This window comes from Calidris pugnax, unplaced genomic scaffold (genome assembly GCF_001431845.1).
Source record: "Calidris pugnax isolate Ruff unplaced genomic scaffold, ASM143184v1 scaffold219, whole genome shotgun sequence".
Lineage (NCBI taxonomy): Eukaryota > Metazoa > Chordata > Aves > Charadriiformes > Scolopacidae > Calidris > Calidris pugnax.
This window is the reverse complement of record NW_015094507.1, coordinates 5358002-5384894: the sequence shown is the minus strand read 5'-3', so window position 1 is coordinate 5384894 and position 26893 is coordinate 5358002. Positions and strand designations below refer to the sequence as shown.

At 38.0% G+C, this 26893-nt stretch overlaps 1 protein-coding gene across 1 annotated transcript in view; it reads right to left on the bottom strand.

Annotated features, from left to right (window-relative positions):
• The window catches only part of FRK (fyn-related Src family tyrosine kinase), a 51004-nt gene extending 33014 nt beyond the window's left edge, over nt 1–17990 (bottom strand). Inside the window, exon 1 of the mRNA XM_014964789.1 lies at nt 17083–17990. Coding sequence (XP_014820275.1) covers nt 17083–17513 — 431 coding nt within the window. The 5' untranslated portion in view covers nt 17514–17990. The remainder of the gene's footprint in view (nt 1–17082) is intronic.
• Nucleotides 17991–26893: the final 8903 nt, after the last annotated feature.

Genomic DNA, 26893 nt, shown 5'->3' with positions numbered 1-26893 from the left:
GCCCTCTTACAGCCCCCAGCTCCCATCTTACCCTGGAATTTTATGCTTGGTCTCTCCTAAGTCCCAAACACACTAACTCCTAGTCTAAACCATGGTGTATGCTGAGCCTTAGCCAGAGCCACCCAGTCATGGGCTAGACAAAACGCTGCTTAGCAACAAATCCTTTCCTTGGACAGCCCCTTTGAAGCCCTACTCCAACAGAAACTCTAGCTCATGATGAAAGCCTCCATGTGCATCCTCCTTTGGGACATGGATAAGATCTTCATCACTAAGCCAAACACCAGCTACGATCTTTGGCTTTCTTGGAAATTTCAGCAGATCCCTCACTGCTCTTCTGTTATCCACACTGAAGTCCAGCACTGAAAATGATGTGGGAGTTCTGACTATGTCACACACTTCCATTAGGGCTCACCAGAGCACAGATTCCCACTCTTATCCTCTACCTTTACTTAGATTAATATGTATAGAAGCAAAGTCAGAATTAGCTCCACAAGGTCGTATCTGAAGTGACTGAATTTGCTTTTATAACTAGCTGTAGCTGGGATGAAGGGGGATTATCGTAGTTTCTCATTCAAGTTGCAGGACGCTGCAGGTAAGATAAGGCTAAAGGCAGAGGTCTGAGACGTACTCTGAAGTTTGTGAATGCCCAACTGAAAGGGAAAATACTGAAAGCTGAGTCAGCAGCAAGGTATAGCCACATATAGAAACCATGATCATTACAATAGGAATGAGAGGGGAAGAAAAGGGAGAAAAATTGCTGAGAAGGACTATATGTCAAGGTCATTCAAAGAGCATGGAGGTATAACACAAAAAATAGTAAGAAATCAGTCACGTGAAGATGTTAAAATGGACATCATGATTCTATCTTGGATCATCACTTTGTGGCATGAGGGCATCTCACTTCTCATTTTTCTAAGTGCTTGCAATTGGGATTTACCTTCTCATGCTAGGGTAAATCTCATGAGACTGCTAAATTTCAGCCACTGTGAGGATTCTGGTACCTGACCAGAACTCTCCATTATAGAAGAAATTATCATGACAAACAGGTTAGCTGGCCCTCTAGTAGACCAACTGGATTGTGTTAACTGTGTCTGTAGTGCTAGGCTATGATGAAAATAGAAGATTTTCTGGACCAAGGAGAGTAAAGAATTACTTCAATTAGAGCATTCTTGGGTGAGGAGAAAGAAAAATAGATACTGTATATCTACTGAAACCAAATATATCCCAGTCTCTTCTGGAATACAGAAAGCTTGTGCAATAGCTAAAACAAATAAAGAAAAGCTTCAACAGTATATAAATGTTACATTTTAAATGTCTCAGAATCTACAGTCATAGAAAGCTGCAGCTGCAAAGTCAAGAATCCCAAAGCTAGGAGATGGTAATATAAGTATTGTTTTCATGGCATCCACTCAGCCATTTTCAGGAAAATCCAGTACGATACCATCTTTAATTACATGGCCACATCTTCTGCTTCCTACAGTGTTAATATGAATGCTGCTCACTGAATAGTTACCCTCTATTTTGTTTTGTCATTGCGTAAATGGAGTTTATTTACCGTGCATTGTTTAGTCTCTGCTCTCAATACAAGTCATAAAATTACATGAATGGCTAATTTCCTAGCAGCTTCTATTATAGTGTTCATGACTATAATATCCGAATGCTTTACGAACATTCATTAATTTCTTTTTGTGGCACTTTTGCTTGTACAATATTTTTTACAGTGGAGAAACATCACAGAAAGGGACTAAGGCAGTAAGACATTATTGTAAGCATTTTCTACTAATTTTGGAGGCCCAATTTGAAATGCCTAGGGCTTACCTTTCAGGGAATTTAGCATCATACAGTATGTAGCAGTTTATTCAGAGATCAATAGCTGCTCACTTCTTTGTCACAGAAGACAAGGAGAGATGCATGGAAAGCTAAAGAGGTAGAGAAAGAGAGACAGAGAGACTCTCCAAGGTCTTATTCAACTGCTTTCATCACATGACCATCCGGTGATCACTGCCCTTACTCAGCACAGGGGAACCTGAACAGGCTTTCCTGCGCCACTCTTCACTGCCATCATCCCTGCAGGACAAAGGGCTGCTGAGCCAGCTTTTAATCCATGCCAGGTTTGCAGTCTGCTGTGGGTAAACATCAGCGCAGAAGCAGTGAGAGAAGTTTACCAAGGGCGTCACCAGCACATCCCCTCCGTGCTGAGGGGAAGGCTCCAAGCACTCACCGGGTTTTCCCAAAATATCAGAAATATAGAATGCAGCTGTCATATTCTAATGAATCTCTTCAGTTACCACATATAAAGTGCAATTTTATTTTTCATAGGCTTGGTTAGTTTAAAGCAATTTTTTTCTGAGATACCAAAAAAGCACACACTGTTAATACAGCAATCTCCCCTTTCAAATACCAAGCTTTTCCTCCAAAGTACATGCACACAGGATTTCTCATATTGTTCTGAGCCACATTTTTTGACTTCCAGGAGAAAGAGGCGGCTTGTGCCAGGTACCAACTCTGGAAAATTCACATCCATCAGGTAAAGCCTGGAAAAATTACAAGCAACTAAACAAGCTCTTATGATAGAAAATATTAGGCTCCCTTAATTATAAGACTAATGAGGTAATATCATTTCTCCCAGAGCTGACATTTCAAGAAATTAGGAAATATCACTGCAAAGTTGAAAGCCTTCCAGATATAACATAGTTAAGAAACAGATGTGCTTTACAAATGATGAACTGCGTGCATGAAGGAGAACATGGGAGATGAGCACTGGCTGCTTCAATTTTCCCTTTATACTCTACAGTGAACTTTGAAATGCCTAGGGCTTACCTTTCAGGGAATTTAGCATCATACAGTATGTAGCAGTTTATTCAGAGATCAATAGCTGCTCACTTCTTTGTCACAGAAGACAAGGAGAGATGCATGGAAAGCTAAAGAGGTAGAGAAAGAGAGACAGAGAGACTCTCCAAGGTCTTATTCAACTGCTTTCATCACATGACCATCCGGTGATCACTGCCCTTACTCAGCACAGGGGAACCTGAACAGGCTTTCCTGCGCCACTCTTCACTGCCATCATCCCTGCAGGACAAAGGGCTGCTGAGCCAGCTTTTAATCCATGCCAGGTTTGCAGTCTGCTGTGGGTAAACATCAGCGCAGAAGCAGTGAGAGAAGTTTACCAAGGGCGTCACCAGCACATCCCCTCCGTGCTGAGGGGAAGGCTCCAAGCACTCACCGGGTTTTCCCAAAATATCAGAAATATAGAATGCAGCTGTCATATTCTAATGAATCTCTTCAGTTACCACATATAAAGTGCAATTTTATTTTTCATAGGCTTGGTTAGTTTAAAGCAATTTTTTTCTGAGATACCAAAAAAGCACACACTGTTAATACAGCAATCTCCCCTTTCAAATACCAAGCTTTTCCTCCAAAGTACATGCACACAGGATTTCTCATATTGTTCTGAGCCACATTTTTTGACTTCCAGGAGAAAGAGGCGGCTTGTGCCAGGTACCAACTCTGGAAAATTCACATCCATCAGGTAAAGCCTGGAAAAATTACAAGCAACTAAACAAGCTCTTATGATAGAAAATATTAGGCTCCCTTAATTATAAGACTAATGAGGTAATATCATTTCTCCCAGAGCTGACATTTCAAGAAATTAGGAAATATCACTGCAAAGTTGAAAGCCTTCCAGATATAACATAGTTAAGAAACAGATGTGCTTTACAAATGATGAACTGCGTGCATGAAGGAGAACATGGGAGATGAGCACTGGCTGCTTCAATTTTCCCTTTATACTCTACAGTGAACCCAATGATGGATTAAAAAAAAAAAAAAAAGCCAAACACAAAAACGAGAAAAATCTGTAGTCAGGTTAAACCATGAAGGTGAAAATGTGGTTCCTTTCAAGAGCATTTTCAAAACCACAAGCCTTTCCAGATATGGCACAAGAATCTACATAGTGAAAGGTCCAGGACTACTCTAGGGCTTGCAGACTCTCACTGCACAGAGGCTGGAAAACCTAAGATCCGGTTTCAGGTGCTTTGGAAACAGAGCCCTTCCTCCTTACTTCCTTCTACAGGCGTGCCTGGGACAGTTTTTAATGCTGTCTGTCTCTCATTGGCATTTACTACCAGATACTGAAGGATGCTTGGGACAAGGACAAAATTTAAGAGGAAGGAATGTAAAGGTAATGATAAAGGAATGCATAGGAAGGAAGAAAACAGGACAGTAAAAATTCAAAGCAGAGAGGACCCTAGAATATTATCAAGCAGATGGATGGAGAGAAGGGAGAAAGCCAGAGCTAAGAAGCAACAATGAAGAGAAAATAAAGACAAGACAAAACTAAGGACTGCATTTATTGCCCAGGGGCTATAACCTGCTGCTGCCTGAGCTGCTGCACCTGCTCAGCAAAGGCTGGTTTCCAGCTTATCCTGCTCCCGCAGGGCATGTGTCTTTGGCAGCAATTTCAGTCCTTCTTGGGGAAACAATTTCACAGAATATCTCCTGAACCAATTTCACAGACTAAATCTCACTGTAAGGATTTCTCTCTACGCATCTTTCCCCTTTCCCATTCTCATGTTTGTACTTGCCAAGAGAATATATTCATTTCCATCATATATTTATTGACTCAAGATCACCACTAAATGTGCCGGTTTAAACCTTACTCACCAAAGTACCATTAGCAATAAGTGAGTCAGACAATCAGTTAATATCAGTTAAAATGTTAACACACTGCAGAAAGTACCTGACTTTGACAACATTTGACACAAAAACTCATTTAAAATGTATATGTATGGTGACACAGCTCACTTCTGATTACTTATTTACCATAATCAGAAACTAGTTTCCTCCAAGTGAAACTAGAAATTCAGGTTTTCAGGGATGGTTATGTAGGTCAGCACACTTAATCTTTGGCAGCCACAATGGATGTGCTTCATACATAAAGATCCGAGTCATGAGCATTGCTCAGATCCTTGTTATTGAATAACTTATCACAAACTATAACAAAGAATATCCACACGCATTGTGTGTGGGGCCCGGAGCTTTTAAGTCTTTCCACAATAAGTGGGATAACCCCGGTTTTCTTTCCACGAGGGAAAACAGGGAATATGTGTACAGTTGTGAAAAGCTAAAAGCTCCTTTCTACACTATGTAAGCAGCAGAGATCTTTCAAAATAACAGATCAGCATTAGTTTATGTTATGTACGTAATGTACGTATGTTGAAGTCTGCTGGTATGTTTGAAAGTGACAGTCTGACTGTAGCAACACACTCTAAGTTCCACCACGTTTTCCGTATTTCAAGATCAACAGTGTGACTTTTCCCTAAATAACCATTACAACGCGAAATACACAGGTTTGGAAAATAAGAGATCCCATTTTACCCTTGGCTTTTGGATAACATTTTGCTAATGTTCTTGCCAAAAACTATAGCTAATTGGTTGGTGTTTTTCCATAAATACTAAATTTATATTAGAGTTTTATCGGTGAGATGGCAGAATATAGGAGGTAATAAAGGAGGAGAGCAAAAAAAAAGAAAGAAAATTAAATTACACTTCTCCATGTAATTTCTAAATATGCATTACACTTTTCATATATTTTCTAAACAACATATTATAGTTTAACTTGAGAAGGTACTAAATGTGAAAAATTTTCAAATTTAAGGGATTTTTTAGTTCTGTTTTCAAATGGAGTTTCCAGTAAAACATAAGCATTTTTTCTTTCATTTTGCTTCAGAAAGGATGAAGTTAGCTGAAAACAAAATACAACCAAGTAATACTCATCATTTTGTTTCAGCCCACATTAAATATTTTGATTTCATACAAAACTAAAATGAAAGACTCTTGAGAAACATCACTGCATCTATCTTTCAGGAAGAGGGTGCCATTTTTCCTTTTTCTCTTCCCATACTTTTTTGATCATGACCAAGAGCACTAGGACACAAGTGATACATTCATCCACACAGCAAGGGATCTTTAATTAAAATGAGGCAATTTAAACCTATGTCTCTAACTTACCATAGTCACTATTTTGCTGGAACATACAATGTGCACAGTAATGTGGAGAACACACATCCCACTGTAACAATAAAGGTAGTCATTTTGGGACTGAACTACATAAGCCACTGCTAAAATTAGGCAGAACCTTTGCTACCTTTTCCTTTTAGCAAGATGGGAAATCGCAGGTTATTGCTAGAAAAAATTCTTTATACTTGTAGTCTCAAGGACCAGATTTGCCACACTTAGTTTGCATAGTGTCTTTTTTAAAAAATGGTTTTAATTTTACTATTTGCTGAAATCTTGACTCTAACACTAAAGAGTAGCTTACTCCACACCATCACAATGACTGCAATGTAACCACAGTAAATGTGTGAAAATACCACCTGCCCAGAAAGACATATACCTGAGACCCAAAAGGAGCCCCAGGTTGCACTAACAGATCACTGGGGGAGCCCAGCTGAAAAATCTGCAGGAGATTATTATCTTGAGAAGAGGGCAGCAGAGGTGTCAAAAAGGACTCCAAGCCTCTAAAGTCTGTTTGGGTCTAAGAATTGTCTTTGGTTTGTGTTACTCCATTGTTTTTGTTAGAAATACTAAACTGTGCCCTACGGTAAGGGCCTGCCAGGGCTTTAGGGACTCTTACAGTAAGTAACTGTGTGGGATTGTTTGGATAAGGTAACATTCAACAGTGAGTAAGTGTGATAAAACCCACCACAGAGGTAGGCATTTCCTCTTACAGTCTAGAACAAATTTACTGTCTTGAAAACGTAAACACAAAGATTACTTGGGCACTAGTCTAAAAAAATCCATGACACATCGTGTATAAACCTTTTTAGTAAGTACTTCAGTAGTCCATAACCATACTGTTGTACAATTCTGTTATAACAGATTATGCATAATACTACACTAATTTTTCAATAGTTGATAATAGCAGTTGACCGTGCTGGAAACATGGAAATGAATTTGCTGTGAGTGTGCTTCAGGGTGACAAACCATTGCACCTTTGGCTACCCTGGCACTCACTAATGACTGTGAAGTGACTATTTCTCCTGTAGGAACAGTATTACAAGGCCAAGTGATGAGCTCTGTAAATTAGCATAGCTCACCCAATACTAATTTCACTGCACAATAGGAACAAAAGATAATAAACCAGCAACCAAATCACAATCTGATCGAGTTCATTTGAGGAAATCTCCATATATAAATCTCATCCTATGAGGCCCCGCTTCATTATTGCATAATTAATTTCAATGTTTTCATTCATTCTCCACAATATTGGTCAACTGCACGCTGCATTACTTAATCTGCTCTGAAGTTCTTCTATATGAGAAAAAAAAAAAAACCGTAGATGAATGTGATATTATATTACTTTTTCTGTGGTGTTTTAGTTACCTAAGTCCCTGGTATTTCTCCAATTTAAGGAAATAAAACCAATCAAAGTTTGTTCCCAGTAGTGGTTTTTTACCTGTATACGTACCTCATTGCATTTAAAACTTGTTCTAAAACAACTTGTATTTGAGTCAATAAAAGACTACCACTGGCTTTAATGGGCATTGCTTTGGGATGCTGGCTGCGAAATACAGACATATAATCAACTCTTTTTAAAAAAACCCGCAACTTAAAATATGTTCCTCAGACCCTATTTCTGCTGCATAGAGTCTTCCAAATAGTGTTGTAAAATCTTGCATCAGTGCTAGTACCTGTATGCATTTGTTAACACATACACGAACAAAAGTACTGATATACTGCCATAATATACTCTAAAAGTAGCAATAACTCTGCTATTCATAATAACTGAGGAACAAAGTTGAAACCTTGAGGTAGCCTTAATGTTAGCATGGTACAGAGAACACTAATAACATCAATTGATTTAACATTAAGGGAAACTCAAAGGGACAAGAAAACGTTCCATCATATGTTCACTTAAACCATTACAGCTTCCAAAAGCACTCAATTGATTTTCTTGAGAAAATCATTCCCGAGAAATTATTTTCTTTTCTCACAGGGAAACTCACCTCAGTACAGAAGTAATAGAGAAACCCTTGGAAACAAAAAGACTCTCTTGCCTGCACAGGACGCTGGTGGCAGAGCAGATCTCCCCATCCGTTTTGCGCAGAGCTGTCTCCTGGACATTCACTTGGACACATACCTCCTCAGCCTGTTGCCAGAAATCCAAGTAGAATCATTCCCTCTCTCGGGTCAACTTTCAGTGGAGAACAACCAGGTCACTCTCCCAAAGGGGACTCGGAAAGGAACTGTACAGTTTGGCACCCCCAGTGACCCTGAGCCAAAGGACAGAATGGTTCTTTCACATGGGTACAAATGGACTCCCAGTTTTCCGGGTCACTTTTTCAGGGTGACAGATGGAAGGGTAACACGCTAAAGACACCTTTGACTTCCAGAAGTAGAGCTGGATCACACTGAACTCCACATCAGTATATGCACTATCAGCCCAAGACCCACACAAATGTTTTATTTTCTAAGAGACCACAACACCCTATCAGAAAGGTGTGTCAGCATCAAAGGAAGTTTCTGACTGATTTTTCAAACACTTTAGCTCTGTAATAAGAATGAGATCTCATTTTCTCTTGTCTTTCCTTGAAAGTATTCAGAAAACTAATACTTATCTTTCCACGCTTATGAAGTTGCCATTCTGGAACTTGACATAGCCCCACAAACTCCTCCAACATCCTGAACCCTAGATTTGCATCCTTATCAGCTGGAAAGTCCAAGTTCTACCGTTTTTTCTTGATAGCCCATCAATTAGTACAGCTGACTGAGATTATTTCTAATGACTGTCTTTGTTAACTTTAATCAGTCAGGTTTGCCATTTTCCTTATTGCAAGGTCCTCAGATAATCTTCCTGAAAAAGAAATATTCCTGTGCTTCACCCCTTATCGGTGAGTGTGACTAAGCAGGCTTGTTTTCTTCACCATCTCCCTTCTCACGTTTCCCTCAGATTTGTTTCTGCACCATATACCATTAGAGGAGCAGAGACTCCTTCCATATACCCTTACAGAGACTTCCACTAACTGAAAAGATCAGTAGTCTTAAAAGGAAGGTTGAGGTTTGCGAGTTCTCATCATTCCTGAAATTTATGGGATATATTCATTCCTACATGTGAATCTCAAATTTCTTTTTTTCTCTTCTTTTGCAGCAAGGTTTGAAAAAGTGTATTGCAAAATAGTTTGTGCTATAAATATATAAAAATGTTATTAATTAAACTAGCAATATATCTGCTTTAGTGAGAGAAAGCTAAGGGAAAATGTTTACTGTTACTGCAGATAAATTTATAATGTAAAATATTATAGAAAGTAGAGTAGCCTGCATCAAAGTAATGAAAATGTCAATTACTGCAATCCTTTCTGGAATCATTGCTTATTATTTAATTCACTGTTTTGGTTTTCCAGTTTTCATTGATTAAGATTAGTGTACCAGCAAAGAAAAAACCATAGATATTTATATTTCTATTTGGTTTAAGTGGTAAAGAAAAGGAATGCATTAAGGATCAATATTTTGTTTGATCTTCTGAAAAGCTAATTCTAGACCAATTCTAGGCATGTCTGGAGAACTGAAAACTGCAAAGATGTAGATTTCCATTCTAATTTCTTTTAACTCTTATGGGTTATTTTACATAGTTATGAGGTGCAAAGCTGAGTGTTAACATTTAAGAAAACTCCAATGAAGAATAAACTTCTTAACTAAAGTTTAATCTCTCATATATAAAGTTCTAACACAAGAAGGGTCTCCAAATATGTCCCATATGGTACTATTGAAAAATCACTGCAAATTGTTTTTTCAACTTACATGCAGTAATAAACATGTAATAATATTTTGTCATTTTTAAAATATCACCTAATAAATTGCATCCTTTCTTTGTTATGCATACTTTGCTTGCATAACTTGAACAAAACAGTTTATGACAGAAAAACATCTGAATACTGAACAACCATATTTTCTCTATGAATCTGTTTTTTTCCTAATAGCCTGGTCTTTGCCTACAGACAGAAATAAAGAATTGTGCAGTGTCAACACCTATGCTTTTGCTAAACAGACTCGATAATAGGTCCGTAATTAGACATGGCAGTGATGTACCCTCTGACATTGCTTATACAACAGTTCCAGCCTCTGGTGAAGTACAAAGGGAACAGATCAAAGAAAGTGGATGGGCCGGTGCAGTTTTCATAAAATCCTTTCTGAAATAGAATAACGGGGCTAGAGGGACCATTATTTTGACATTGTAGGGTATCTCTTACATTTTTATGACTTAATCTCTTCCATACAGATATGATCCTACACAAAGAAAGCCCCAAAGTCCTCTATAACCAACAGTGTTTTTTACATGTTAGAAAATAGTTCTTCACAGAGATACCTGACCTAGTTTGTTTAAAATCAGCCCAGCTTTAGGACTTCTTAGCCTGGCTGAACTGTTGGTTACTATTTTTCAGTTCTAAACCTGCTCAGAGATCACTCGGCTCTGCACAGCTCTGTATTGTGCTGCGCAGAAAGCCATCAAAGAAAACTATTGAGAGAACAGTAACCATTGTGTGATACCTGGTGGATGTTTTTGCAAACATTGCTCAAAACTAGCCAATCTAGGCTAGCACACACAATGCTTATTCCTACTGAGTCTGAAGAAAAACATTGGACAGGACTATTGAGTTATTCTGATCAGTATATCGTCTTTGTTTTTCTAAAAGGCACTGTAAAGGCCGCCTGGGTTTCACAGTGCCCTAAGAAAAGCTAACTGGCTGTGTTTGCAGGTTTTAACTGTACTGGTTTTGGTCTTCACAAGATTCATTGTCAAATCTTTCACAACAGGGTAATGGAAACTAGGATGTAATGATTATAATGTGTAATGTACACACTAGTTTCAAATAAAGGACAAGGCAGGAAGAAATTTCTTCATTTCTCAGAATTTGAATAGACAATAGTAGATTTAGAAAACCTCATTGCCAGAAAATCGGAGACCTAAATTAAACAAGCTTACATGAATTGTTCATCTACAATGCCACAATTCCTTCCACCTTTCTGAGCAGAGACACACATTTTCTGGACATGGTTATACACATGGATGCGTAAAAACTACTTGGTACTTGACAAAATCTGACATTTCACAACTCTGGAAACCATCTCGTTTTGTGTTGTGTACCTTTGCATATTTAAAAAATAAGCATAAATGAAGACAAAGTTTGAGATGTGTTTGAAGACAGCACTGGAATGTTCAACCACAACTAAAGAAGTGATTAAATTCATGGTCTTTTTGTAGTATTCAATCATTTAAATTCAAGAGAGGCACTCCAAAACATGCATAGCAGTTCCAAACTTAGGGTACTTTAGATGCTATGAACACAAGGTCAAAAAACATCAAAAGGATGATCTTCTGGCTTTTCAATACACACTCTGTCTCACAGGACTGTTTTACATGGTCTTAAAAGTATCACTCACAAACTTTTTCTATGCTCTGTGTGTGCATACACACACATGCACACACAAAACCACATACCTAAAGTACACTGAAAGAAAAGATGGAATTTCAAAAGAGTTCACATACAGCCATTTCAATGATTTATAATTAATACATTTTTGACAATAAAAAAACGGTAATAAAAAACCTTTTCTACCAAAACCTATATGAGAATAGCTTTTGTACTTAACTAACAGGTTCCAAGAATGTGAGAACAACCTACTATTACTTTGTGTAATGTTAGCAATGAAGAGTTTTTACAAGTTCATTTTGTTACAAAGGTTACTGCTGATTCTGGTGGTGTCCTCAGGAGTTTGTACTGTAAAAGAGAGGAATTAAGAGACAGAGAGAAAGCGCACAGAAACCACAGCGATTACATTCAGTTTTCTGAGGTATTCAGCAGAATCTAAGGTTTCACTTTAAAAAGAGCCTCTCAATGTATTGGCTCTAAATACCTCTTTGAAAAATGACCCACGTGAACCAAAGAAACCCCATAAGCCTGACTTTGCAGAAAGTCTGAAACAGGTCAGCCCAGGGGACGTGCCGTTGTTCACATATAGTAACTCAGATTCAGTCAATGTATGAAATAGTTAAAGCAGAGTCAGGTCACAGAAGGTGAAGGAATTATGGAGATTGACAAAAATAACCTACAAGTCACTTCTGCTTTCAAAGGGTTGTTTAAAAAGCTCATTGTGGAATTGACTGGTGAGGTTTCATTGATTAGGTCTGGGGCTTGGTTTCCACCAGCTGGGAAATACCTATATAAGAAATCTCTCTGAAATAAGGAATGTTTCTGCAACTGGCAAAACTTAAAAGTAATTGCTGTGATCTTTTTTGACCTGATCTACTAGGAATTTGTGTGAATTTACTTCCCTTAGCAATGCAGTCTTGTGTCAATAATGTTGGCATGAACATATGGAATTAAGTTGACTTTCAGTAAACATCCAACAGGTCCATCAGGATGGCAGACGATAGCCCCCTTTAACTATACTCCACCTTTCCTCTAGAAAACAAGAATATTTTTTTTTATTTTTGCTTCATTAAAATTAACTGTACAGCTGCGCCGTATTTGTTACCCATAACAATTTGCACTATGTGGTTTCCTTGTTTAGTTAAAACAACTGGCAGTAATAAAATAAGGGCAGGTGAATGCGTTACTATGGTTCCTGTTTATAGTACAGAATAACAATCACACAAGAGCACAGAGATAGGAAGGTCACACTCCTTGCCAAGGAAATTTATGTCTTTTAATTCCAATTTTGGTGTTAGTTGAATCACTCTTTCTGATCATCCTTTGTTGGACATGCAAGCTAAATTATGCATTCTTTGCTTTCCGTTTTCTAAATGTTACGTGTCTAAACCCAGAAAGAAGAGCATTCCAAAGTCATGGGATGCAGCAAATACAACCTCATTCAAACTTCCTTAGAAATGAAAAATCTATCTGGCTCATGGTTTTGACTGCTGCCTGTGATGCAGAGGGAAGAAAAGCACCAAGTGTTCCTACAGTTGCTAATTTATCATTAGCGTAGTCTGCGTCTTCTTTTGGTTAGATATTACGTGAAATAACATTTTTGCAGTAACAGATTTATTCATGAAGGGAAAGTTCACTGCACGAGTACAGTCTGCTAGGTGAATGCTTCCACTCCCTGGCTGCCCTGTCCCAGCCCTTGTCCCAGGAAGGGCCAGGAGCACACACCTGTCTCCCGAGACACTGGGCACAATCCCTTCACAATCCCTCCACCCTGACAGGTTGTTATTACACAAGGAGTACTGCAGGTGCTAGAAAAGATCAGCAGTAAGAAGATGCTTTACTGGTAAATATATAAAATGAAGGGCCTTGTTTCCTCAGTCTGTCCAAAACAGCCTTTGTGGTAGCAGGTGTGCATTTCTTGTACTTAATCTTACGCAGTACATATCTAGACTACAGTGCTGCATCAGGCAGAACCCAAGCCATGGATTTATGATTTTTTCCCCGTCTCCAACTCACACAGAATGCTACTGATTTCATCCAAGTCATTCACACTGGAAGGGATCAGTCCAGCCAAATGATGGAAGCAAGAGAAACCTCTTTTGAGATATCATGCACAAATTATTTGCCTTTTGGTATAAGTTACTTATAAATATATTAGCAAAGTATAATATAAACAAAGTCTCTCTTTAACTTTAGCATACAATTCCTACCAATAAACTTTGGTCTGAGGAAAGCAACACAGTAATCTCATTCTTTGTCAGTGCTTCTTGAACATTCTGATAGCCAAGGATACACCAAAATTCCCTTTGTTATAAATAGTATTTAATTTTTGTTTTCCCCAGACTGAAGATAGTGCACATCCTTCCCATTCTTTCATCCAGTTATTGATCCCCCTTATCAGCACTACCTCAGTCATATTGGATGGAGTCAAAGAGACTTCCAGTAAGAAAAACTGTTATCTAAATGAAGACAAGAAAGAAAAGTTTCTCACTTCCCTTCTTACTTTACTTCATTCTCTTTTTTTCCAAGGAAAAGTTGAAAAAAAGCCTTTTTCCCTGAAAAAATTCACAGACACTTCAGTGACGAGACAAAATGGTCTGCGGCAGCACTTGCAGAGAGCAAGCAATTACCTGGCATTATCATCTGCTGGAACAGACAACACAGATCCAGATGGACTTACTGATCTCTAACTGGCTCTACAATACAGACCATGTCAAATTCTTGATTAAAAAAAAAGGCATAGATATATTTTGTTGTTAATAATCTTGAAGGTTACACTCAAAACTGAAATGATTAGCAAAAGAAATTTGGCTGCTCTGCATGCAGCTTTCAAGCATATATTGGCTAAAATTACATAGTGGACCTATCATCTCTAAGTCATTCCATGACGTATAGACTATTTCATGTTCCTCTATCCCTTTATTTAAGTGAATTTATGGAGTATCCATGCATGCATATGAATGTCAATTTAAAAAAAAAAATTATACACACTCATGCTGAAATCAGTTGCTAAAGAATACGGCCAGTTTGGTTTCACCCCAAGCTTCGCAAGAGTCCTATCACAAATCAAGTCTGTTTCCCAGAACAGTCTAGACAGTTTGGCTTGATCTAATAAAATGGAGATCAGTCCAGAAATAAGCTAAAATTCCCATTGTCTCTGTAGACATATAGAAGCAAGCTGGTGCTAGGGGATGTGCCTTTAACTAGCTCAAAGGCTGCTAATTAGCTGTGCCTGGCAAAGCATAAACAACACACTGCAAATGCATGATATATATGCATTTTGGCAGGTGAACATGTGGTAGAGATTGTAAGTCTTCCATTCTTTGCCAGTTCCAGACCATAAAGGACTGGTGTAAAGGATGGAAGGATGCAATAAAATCTTTTCCCGTTTCCACAAATGTCTATATCATGGCCATGAGCAACTGGCCAACACCAAAGAAGAGTGCTAATTAAAATCAAAATTCAAAGATGAAAGAAGTTAAATTTAAATTTCAGGCCAAGAATATGATTAAAGCACTGAATTTTAATTAAAGAGACATTAAAATAATTTTTTTTCATCCTCATTCTTTTAGTTTAGGAAAAACAGGGGTCAGTTCTTTAAAACACCATCATTACTGTTGCTCTTATCACTTTGGCAACAGATGTGTGAAATATAGGTGATGGGTGAAAGAGAAGTCTTGGAGGAAATTACAGCAAGGAATATTCCAGTTGGATACAAGGAAAAAAAATCCTTACCATGAGGGTGAAAAGCTTAATGGGAAATGGCCCTAAGCAAATGGGTATAACTTTATTTTGACCATGTGTGTGTTGGGATGACTGGTTCAAATGTCCTTCAGAGGTCCTTTACACCCTGAGTTAGTCTGTGGCTATACAAAAGCATATCTATGTGGCCTGACAGCAGGCAGTCTTAGATATACTTTTTTTTTTTGAAGGTCCCTAAGGCCACCCGCCTTAGGAGGAAAATCTGAGGAAAGAGAACTTGTTTAGCTGGATAAGTTTTGGTACAAACTTGTCAAACATTTTGGATTCATCTGAGCTGTAAAAGCTCTCCATTTCTTCCTCTGCTAACAATCTATAAAGAAAAATCTTTTGGCAAAACTTTGTCTTTATTAATAAAGGGAAAAAGGTATATAAAAAGTAAAATAAAATTGCTTGTATAACAAGAAAAAAACAGAGGTTATGCGACAGTACACTTTGGCAAAGTTAACTCTGTATTTGATGCTGAAGGTATAGAAAAATAAAAGGGACCTTAAGAGCTGAGACTTTGTTGTATAACTGAGCAAAATTACTTTCAAAGTATTAACAGCAAGCAGAAATCTCAGATGACTTGCAATGACTTGTAATAAAACTACTTCTTGAGAGAGCAAAGGCCAAGATGAGTTGAATTAGAGCCTACCACCATTTCTCTAGTGGTTCAGAAAATGCCTTCCCTGCAGTTTAATTTCTGCAATTGGAAGAATTCTTTTGAACATGGCCATTGAAAGGGTTGTCTGCCTGAATACAGAAACAGAAACAGCTGCTGAGAGTCCGGAAATTAAGGTCTTCAGGTTAGAGGAGAATCTTACAGTTGCCCTAAGATGCCTCTAGCACAAATTCTACAGCTGATAAAAGACTGGCATAATCATATCTAAGCCAGTTTTCCTTGCCCTAGGCAGTACAGTGCGCAGATCAGATCAGAGATGATGTTTCAGGTCCAAATAAGATTTAACTAAAAAGCTGCAACATCATCCCTCTAAAGTCATCATTAATTCTGAGACTAATGATGAATGCCATTTCTGCTGTCTCTTTCCACACTGATAATTTTGGTCAAAACATACCTCTGGAACTGCAGTCAGACCTATTTCAGTAAACTCTGCCTCTAACTGCAACACACAGAAGTTACTGTGCGTCCCAGGCTGACTCAGACCTTACTCATCCAAGTAACTGATTTTATGGGATTTCTTCTTTAGTTCAGAATATTAAATAAGACGAAACATGTTTTGAAAGGGCAGAAAAACATGGTCTGCATAATTAAAACTCTGTGAAAGTTTAACAAATTCCATTTGTATTCTGTTGCTATATCCTCTCCTTTTGCCCTTTGCTCCAGTTAAGTTTGTCCTGAGAGCAGAGATTTGCTTCCAAAGAAGAAACAAATGACATAGAGGAAACCATAAAAAAAACTTACCTGTTCAAGACTCATCCATCATTTTTAAGAAGATGTAACAGGTTTTAAGGGTAACTTCCTGAAACTCTGGTTAATTTATAACTGCAGCTGTTTAGACTGAGTGCTGTTTGGGGAAAGGGTCATGTCATTCCACTTTCTGGGAAGCATCTGACACACGCTCAGTTATTCAAATCGAAATAATAAATCATCACAGTGGTAACCAACCTGATATTCCCAGATGCTTCTTAAACAGGTGATTAGGGTTTATCAGACAGGGAAATGATCTAAACCAAAACCAAAACCCTCAACACTCTACCTTTTGTAATTGATTTTCATGTGACCATGCTGCTTTTTCCTTGCCCACGCCAGCTAGCTCTATCACTGGCAGGAGCACTGGAGGTTGGCTGTGGCAGGGTACTACTCAACAGAGAAAAGGCTGTAACATCCTGTCCCAAAACCACTTATCCTAACTGAAAAGAGACTGCGGTGTACGTTATGTGGGTTACTCACGGCTCAGCTTCGATGCTCTGGTCAGCAGCTATGTAGTTGGCGGGGACGTAGCCCTGGAGCTTGTGGTGAGAATAAACTGACCCCGTTGGCAGTAGGAGCCTAGCGTACCACCAGCCCTGATGGGGTGCATCCAGCACTTGAAGCTTATCCCCGGCTCGGAAGCTCAGGTCGTCCTCAGTGCGAGCCTCATAGTCAAAGAGTGCCACAAATTTGCAAATATTCACCAGATGCTGTTCTGGCAGCGGAGGTAAAGGTCTCTCTTTTATCTTATTGTCTCTGTCATTCTGTCCTGCCTGGAAGTTATTCCTTACCACAGCAGGGTTGTGAAAGACTTGGCCGACTTTCTCATCCTGCTCACCTTCTTTCCTAAAGAATAAGCACGGGATGAAGGGCTTCAAACAGGCACAGTACTTCCGACAAAAGTTTCCCATCCTGTTCCCTTGGGCCTTCCTCTGCTTCTGCTTTTCTTTTGCTTTTCCCACCGGTGGTACCCTTAGGCCAATTTTTGCACCATCAACATTTTAGCTTCTTGCAGGATTTCTTCTCCCCCTCCTTCTCTGGTGCAAAATGAGATCACAGCTTCCACCTATTCTCTTGGCACAGCTGGAAACTCCTCTCCAAGCCCCACGGAGAGCTCATTACAGGCAGCTCCTGAATCGGGAGCGAAACCTTAGTATCCAAGTGCCGCAGCACACGTGGAGGGAATTTCTCACTTCCTCTTCAAAACAGGAAAACAACACAACAGCTGGGCTGCGCTCCGGGAACAACTGGGGACCGAAGAGCAGCTTCTCCCACAGCAAAACAATGAAGTCAGAACATCCAAGCAGGGGAGGCTTCTCAACACTTACTGCTTGGGATGGGTGTTTGCTGGTCTCAGATGGGATCCTGTTATATGAGCAGCAGTGAACGTCTCTAAAGTCTGTCTTGGTAATGATTAACCAAGCTGACCTGCCTGTTTTCTTAGCAGTCTCTGACGTGGACAGCTTGAATATTTCTTTTTGTTTCCTGGTTTGTGCTGGCTTCAGTTCAGGGTGGGAAGCTTTTTCTCGCCTGGGGCCGGCAGATGCCCTCACCTGGAGCGCACCTGCGGCTTCTGCTCTCCCTCACACCCGGTGCTTTCCCCTGCTCAGCATCCGCCCTTCAAACCAGTCCTCTGGATTTTTTTTTCTTTTTTTTTTTAATTGGGTTTGATGCTTCTCACAAATAAAAATAAAAATAACATATGTGGCATACAGTAATACAGTAATAGGTTTCATTCCTTATTCTGCATTTCAAGGAAACAAAGGCACTAGCCAGAAAATTGCTATAGGTGGCCAGGTAATTATACCAATCACATATAAAAGTGACAGCTATCTTCCAGTCACCAAGTACAACTAAGCCAGTCAAACTAAGTTGAACAGTATATTCCCATTTTTAAAGCACATATAAACTGGCATGCAGACCCAGCCTGGGTGTGTAGATGGCAAAGCAGCCTGGAGAGGTGTGTGCCATGTCCCAGCAGTGCAGCCCCACCTTTCTAACAGCGGGAAATCACTGCAGTCTGCGAGACACATAATGCCCAGAGGAGAAAGCACAGGCACAGTAGCCCGTCTGCACCATGAGGTGGCATTTCGGTAAGAGGCAAAGTCTTACAGATAAGAGGTCAAACAAAACCTAACAGATCTGTAGCTTCCTGATGATAAAGAAACCTGGCCTGTTTTCTTAGCAGTCTCTGACGTGGACAGCTTGAATATTTCTTTTTGTTTCCTGGTTTGTGCTGGCTTCAGTTCAGGGTGGGAAGCTTTTTCTCGCCTGGGGCCGGCAGATGCCCTCACCTGGAGCGCACCTGCGGCTTCTGCTCTCCCTCACACCCGGTGCTTTCCCCTGCTCAGCATCCGCCCTTCAAACCAGTCCTCTGGATTTTTTTTTCTTTTTTTTTTTAATTGGGTTTGATGCTTCTCACAAATAAAAATAAAAATAACATATGTGGCATACAGTAATACAGTAATAGGTTTCATTCCTTATTCTGCATTTCAAGGAAACAAAGGCACTAGCCAGAAAATTGCTATAGGTGGCCAGGTAATTATACCAATCACATATAAAAGTGACAGCTATCTTCCAGTCACCAAGTACAACTAAGCCAGTCAAACTAAGTTGAACAGTATATTCCCATTTTTAAAGCACATATAAACTGGCATGCAGACCCAGCCTGGGTGTGTAGATGGCAAAGCAGCCTGGAGAGGTGTGTGCCATGTCCCAGCAGTGCAGCCCCACCTTTCTAACAGCGGGAAATCACTGCAGTCTGCGAGACACATAATGCCCAGAGGAGAAAGCACAGGCACAGTAGCCCGTCTGCACCATGAGGTGGCATTTCGGTAAGAGGCAAAGTCTTACAGATAAGAGGTCAAACAAAACCTAACAGATCTGTAGCTTCCTGATGATAAAGAAACCTGGCTCCCATTTTTTTTTCTTTTTTTTTTTTGATCAGGATTAACTGCTATTTTCCTAAGCTATTCACATATGTGTCTCAGCTCCATTTACAGTTGCTGACTGCTGTCGCTTTACTTTACTAGAAAGAACACCCAATTAAACAGCTTACAAACCAAAGCCACTTGTTTTCATCATGTCTCTCAGTCGGTCCTTTGAATGGAGAGACCAGTGGCACAGGCAGACGCCTACTGATGGACTACGGACTGTGAGATGACTGAAGGAATTCTCCACTGAAAGTTTATGACTATCAGGTGCATCTCCATTGAAAAGCGATTAGGAACTGCTTACTCACTCCTCTTCTGCAATGCTGCAATAGAAACTAAATAAAGGAGAAAGTACCATACACATTAAGCAATCACTAAACCCTACAATCTGTAGCGAAGCACCACTGGGAATGATTTTTCCTCACAGCAATTGTTAATCCCTACCCAGATCAAAAGGAAAACAGATATCTGAGAGATACTTACTTTTCTTAGGTCTGATGGGCAATATCCAAAGTTGGGAAAAGCCTGTGTTAAAAAAGAAACTATCTTCATTGGTCTTGTTTAAAGAATTATCTAAATTTACTGAAACCAGAGAATATTAGAAAAGATGCATTAAAAAATCTGTTTTTTTTCAATTTGTATATTTAATTGGCTTTTCCTGAAATGTTTCATGGATCTGGCAACTTGGGCATTAATCAGGAAAAGATTTGCATACACATTTACTGCACAATATAGTTACATCATGACAAAGGAGCCACTTATATCATACAGAACCAATCTCATGCCCAGCTCTTTTCAGGATCAAGACCCATCTATACACTCACCAATATATATACACATTAAAAATCACATTGTTTTCACTGACACCACTCAGATAAATATTTAAAACTGTAGCTAGAATGGGATTTAAGCCTACAAACATTTGTGTGTAAGAATATCTTATATCAAATAAACCCAGGCATTAAATTCGTCTTCTCTCACGATATTTGCCTGCTTGGCTTTACAAGACAAGAAAGACTTTTGCTGGAAGGGATCAATAACTATAAATCAGATTACTTTCTTCCCAACCAACTCTTGAGGATCAATTCTATTTATGAAACAAGTAGACTTTAACAAACAGCCACGAAGATTTTTTCTTCCAATTCAAAACTCTCCTCCAAAAGAGAGAGGAGTGGGGCTGCTGAGAACTGCTGAGCAGATTCCCGAGGCTGTGTGGGGCAGGACTGTGGCTGAGCTGTGGTGGCCACAGCAAGAGTTTACTTCCTATCCTGGTGACTTTATTGAAGATTCTCTGCATTCCTGAAAATAAAGCAGTACTTTTTATGTTTTAGAGACTATATAATTTTATCTAAGGCAAGAAAAAAAATGAGCATGTAATAAAAATGTTCTTGCTGGTTTTACAGAAAAAAATAAAATCTTATAAATCCCATAATCCTAATTTTCATGCTCACAGTTTGGAACAAATGAGGATAATCATGTATATTCAGGGGCTTTTCAATATAAACTATTGTCTGAGTCCTCTGCACTGTTATTGCATATAATAAAATGGGATAATATTTGCAGCACCTATTCCTGGGCTTAATTTAGTTCTTTTGCTTTGCATTCCACTATGTTTTCTTTTTGCAAAAGGAGGCCAAACAGATCTGTATTGCTTACTGCTCTTCTGTGACTTTACTTAAAGTCACAGAAGGAGGCTGAGAGTCAAACCAGAAATTGTCCAAATACATAAGCTACTGGATGCAAAGTGACTGTGAAAGACTTAATCAGAGATATTGATTAATTTTATTAGCAAAAATGATTTGAAAAGGACACAAGTCTCACCTCATTCTTACAGCCAACAATAGCTAGCAAGAAAGATGAATTTATTATGACCAGAGTGGCACAATTACAGTATAGGTACTGAAATTTAGTATTCTGGTCCCTATATTATTTTTTTTAAAAAAACAACATTAATACTGCAAATAGTTTCTTGAAATACGCAAACCTTAAAACAAAGATGTATCATTTACAATCTGTGTCTGACGATCATATAAAATTAGTTTTCAAAAAAGGAAACAATTTATTCAATCAAGTAATACTTTCCTCCTTCAAACTATGTAATTCCCCATTGTTTTTAAAGTAGATTTCCTTGTTTCATGAAGAAAAAAGGTCCCAACTCATACTATAAGTTTGAGGCTGACGGATATCTGCAGTTATTTTTTTGTCTTTTATATGTTGCTTACAAAGTCCTATATAAGTAAGGCTCTTGCAAGGAGCCTTACCCCTGCTTAAAGGATTAATTTGCAGTCCCCTAAATCCATTAAATCAAATTCTAATTAACTTAAAATCAATATTCTTTAGGCCTTGCTTATTCTACAAAACAATCAAGTTTAAACATGGTGGTGAAACATATTTCTCTTAGCCGCCTGAATGGACAGAAAAATAATGTGTTAATACGATATGTTTTAGTAAGCCTAGTGCAAACCTAATCTGCAACATTGATATTAATTGAAGTGCTCTTGGAATGAGGTACTGCTCTGCATGAATTAAGGTATCAGACTGAGTCGTATTAAATAAGTACAGATAAGGTTTGAATCTATAATATTTCAAAATCTTGGTTCAATAGAATTCTTATTTGTATTCCATGCCTTCAAAAACTATTTTGTTTGAATTTTCATTACAGATATTTCCTATTTTTATTGATTTGTATGTGCTCTGTATGGAACTATTGGTATAGTTACATAAAACCGTAGAGTTTTAGAAAAAATGAACGCTCCTGCATCTCATAAATATGCAGCACTGTATTTCGGAGACAGGGAATGAACATCACTGAGCATCAGGCTTTGGTACTGATGATACATGATGTTTGAAATAATTCCCCTATGCCATGCAGAGAAGAATTACAGTCAGAACAGTTCTCTGCTGGGGGAAAAGTAGAAAAAATAATATTCCAAGGCAATATCCACTAAGAGTTTTGTTAAGAAATATGAGTCAATTCAAACTGGAAATTGAAAAAGGGAATGTTTTTTCTTAATAATAAGATGAGAACACAACAGAAACAAACATTTTCCTCTGCAATTGTGTTGAATTTGTAAGGAGGAAAACAATCCATGTGGGAAAATAAGAAATTAAGATATAAAATACAAGGATCATAATTAAATAATGTATGAAACTGCTGCCTGTAGTATCACTTTCTATATTGTATAATCTTTTTCAAGTTGGTAGTTATACTGCTGCATTAATATATGCTAATTTAAATATTTGATATAATATACTTGCTTAGAAAAACATCTTAATGCATTATGATAAAAAAGTCAAATGTTCCAGCAAAGTAAAGTATTCAAATAGTATGATCTTTAAAGAAATTAGAAGAAAAGCATACTGCTTTGAATCTGTGCTTGGGAAATAATTTAAATTGTTAAACATTTTAAAGTTGCACTGTTTTTTTAAAGTAACAAATTGAAATGAAGCACGGCGATTTTTTTTATTACAGCTGTCTTTTCAGCTATATTTCTTTCCATTTGCACATTAGAATGGAACACATTACCACCACTTTGTAGCTTTTTTATAATCCTTTTCATCAGCACTTCCATTTTGTTTCTGTAATTTGCAAATTGCCATTCTTTTCAATGAAAATAAATTATGTGTGTAATTTTACTCTTGACAAAATTGTTTACTCTTATTGATTAATCACATTCCTGGTTTTGTATATTATCTTAAACCATAAATCCTCAAAGACATAGAGTTGCATTTGATTCAGCATTTTCCAATGTTAAATCTTTTGCATTTGTAATGAGAAAACTCTGACTATTTATTTTCATAAGGCTGATCCAGTAATCCATCTCTACTCTAGAAAGCATTAAAAGTACATTTTCAAGTGCTTCAGTGATGAGGCTTGCTTATTTTTTAACTGAATTGGGGCCTAAAACAGGCTACGTCTGACAGCAAATGAACACAGAGGAAAAAGGCTCTGTCAAGGGGTGACAGAATAGAGACTTTCTCTGCTTGCTCAAACAATCAGATCTCACTCTGCTTAAATTTAATGTGAGTTTTGCCATTATCGGCAACAGGACCAGACCTCAGCCATTACTTTTCATTTTATCATACATTATTCTAAATGATATACAGCCCATAGTGTTTAATTTGTAAGTTAATTTGCTTTCTGTGAAACAACCTTTCTGAATAAAACCATGCTGTAGCTCTCTAAGGCATGAAAAATACTTCTAATTGAATCTGTCTCTGGGTGGGAAAAAATATGGTAAGTGGATGACAAAGAATTATCATTGAACATGACTTTACCATTCTTTAAAAAAAATGTATTCCAAACCCAACCCTGTTATGTGTAGTTTTTAAATTTAGAAAGTGTATATATTTATGAAGATTTTATGATGGGTCAAGATAATTTCTCACATAACTCTAGCCAACTATGCATGCTCTGACATGGATGACTTATGAACATGATTTACCATCTTTATCTTCGGAAGTTGAAAATGCCTCAAGAGAAGTAGAGTAGTACAAACAGGGACTGGTGGAAAGGAATAGTGGACCAAAGTACTGTACTCATTGTTTCACTTCTGAATAAAAGTGGGGTCAACACTCTCTCCTGAGCTGTGCATGTGGGAAAGGCAGCATCTTACAAGGAGCTAAAGGTTACAATTATATTATATCAATTTACCATATAAAGGAACTTTAAATTACTAAAATATTACATGTAAAACCAGTAGAAAAACACTAGCTATAGAATAGAATAGAAGAGAATAGAATAGAATAGAATAGAATAGAATAGAATAGAATAGAATAGAATAGAATAGAATAGAATAGAATAGAATAGAATAGAATAGAATAGAATAGAATAGAATAGAATAGAATAGAATAGAATAGAATAGAATAGAATAGAATAGAATAGAATAGAATAGAATAGAATAGAATAGAATAGAATAGAATAGAATAGAATAGAATAGAATAGAATAGAATAGAATAGAATAGAATAGGAGTTTAGTTTGCTTGGAGGGTTTGTACAGTGATCCTCTAATCCATCCAATTCATGGCTGAACACTTTGGGGCTGACCAAAAGTTAAAGCCTGTTATTAAGGACATTGGTCCAAATGCCTCGTGAACACTGACAGGCTTGGGGCATTGCCCACCTCTCTAGGAAGCCTGTTCCAGTGTTTGGCCACCCTCTTGGTAAAGAAATGTTTCCTGATGTCCAGTCTAAACCTCTCCTGGAGCAACTTTGAACCACTCCCACGTGTGCTGTCACTGGATGCCAGGAAAAAGAAATCAGCACCTCCCTCTCCACTCCATTTTTCTTTTATTCTTCCTGTTAGATAAACTGTATTTATACAAATTGTTCAACATTACTGTAAATTGTGGACACACTAGGATTTTATACAGCTAAAATTTCTCTGTAGGAGAAGGGCTGGGTCTATAATAATCCGGTTCGTGTGATTATATGATTATAAGGAACTGGGATAGGAAGTAAGCAGCTTTATTGATACTCACTTTCAGTGAGGACTTGTGATACAGTTTTCTGTTATTGCAGACAAAATAATTTACTCTCCTTCTCTGAAAAAAAAAGTAAGTCCCAAATTCATAATCCTTTGTTTTTGTTTCCACAGCTTTAAACCTTATCTGAATTCCCTCTCTCCCTGCGAACAGCATGAGGCTCAACACAATAACACAGGTAAACGTCAACATACTGTTTTCCTAAAAATAGAAGAGATGGCTCTGACCTTCTTCACAGACTTATATAGAAACAGAGTACAGATCTTTAAAAAGTTGCATCAGCATGAACTTTTTGAGGCTTAGCATGTAGTTTTAACACATATTTTTCTAGATCACTTCCTTCTTATCAAAATCCAGCACACTTTTTTTATCCTTTCATCTGATCATTACTAGACACCCTCTAGAGGCAGAAGCAGAACAGTAAATATCAAAAGCAATTTATATTCAAAATAAGTTCTTATATTTGAGATTTATAAGCACTGGTGTTAGCATTTTGTTATTGCAGCTCCAAGGAACGTCACTCTCAGTATCCAGTATAATGAGCAATGAACACATGCATAAGAAAATATTTCTTAAACAGAAGATCAATCACTCCGTAAGAAAAATAACTTATTATAAATAGAAGTTTAAAATTTTATTTCTGTGCTCATCACAGTGGTAGGATAGAATTTGATCTTGAAAACCCTAAATGGTGATGATGGTAATGAATTAAGTAACTTGTAAGTTACTTTGAAAGCACAGATTGCTGTGTTTCATTACCGTGGCTTCATTATTTCTGTAGTCAGCCCTAGTAAGGCCAAAACTGGAGCAACGTGAGCAGTTTTTGATACTGTATTCCAGCAAAAAAAAAGATATGGACCAATTTAATAATGAATGATGAATGAATATCATCCAGTTTGAGAATGAAACCTAAGTGGGGTCAAAACTCCTCAGCCTTTTTAAGGAAGGACCTTAAAGAACTAGACAAAAACAGAGTGTAGGAAAACATATAATAACAGCCTTCAAATAGATAGAAAGCTGGTGTGCAACGTCATCGTTCTCACATCTGCTAGGCATAGAACAAGAAGAAAGAAAAATAAATGCATTAGAGCAATGGAGATTTCATTTTTACATGAGGGGGGGTAGGAGTGGGAGAGAGCAGAGGGTATTCTGTGCGTAAGGACTGTTAAACACTGGAAGGAATTGCCTGAGTGGCTCTTTGGGCTGTTTTAAGAAGTTAGGCAATTGACTGTTAGGGATGTTTGTAGTTGGATTGATCCTGCCTCAGGGCAAGAGTAAGAAAATGACTGTCTTTAGGTCTTTCCCACTTCTGTTATCTTCAAGTCTGTGGTTTTATAATTGTGGCACTTCCCACTGGCTGTTTGATAGCTCTGTTCCATGATGCAGACTGTGCATAGAAATACATCAGATTTGTCTTTTATGCAATAATTAGCAAGTGTCAGGCTTGAAATACAGGCCTGTTTCCTACTTGACCAACTCAGAAATCCTCAGATTGTTCCAATTTTAGTAATGAAGAAATTGAAGCCATAAGTGATTAAGTTATCTGCACATGAATACACCATGAATGGATGGGGAATAAGAACTGCAAACTTAGGAGCCCTACTCTGGATTTTGTGCTTAAAATTGGAAAAATAAAATAATGGTATGTCAAAAAAAAACCCAGGAGAAATAAGACAGCGTCCCATAGATCATAGGAACTGCACAGGTCTACTTTGAAAGTATAGCTTCCCAAAAAGTCCATATTTCCAGTACAATTTTTTTCTTCACTAAGTACAGCTTCCATTCATCTCAAAAAGAAAAATCTTTCCAAGTACCTTTAGACAACTATTCAGAATTTTAAAATATATACTCACTAAGGCTCCAGCAATCAGTCT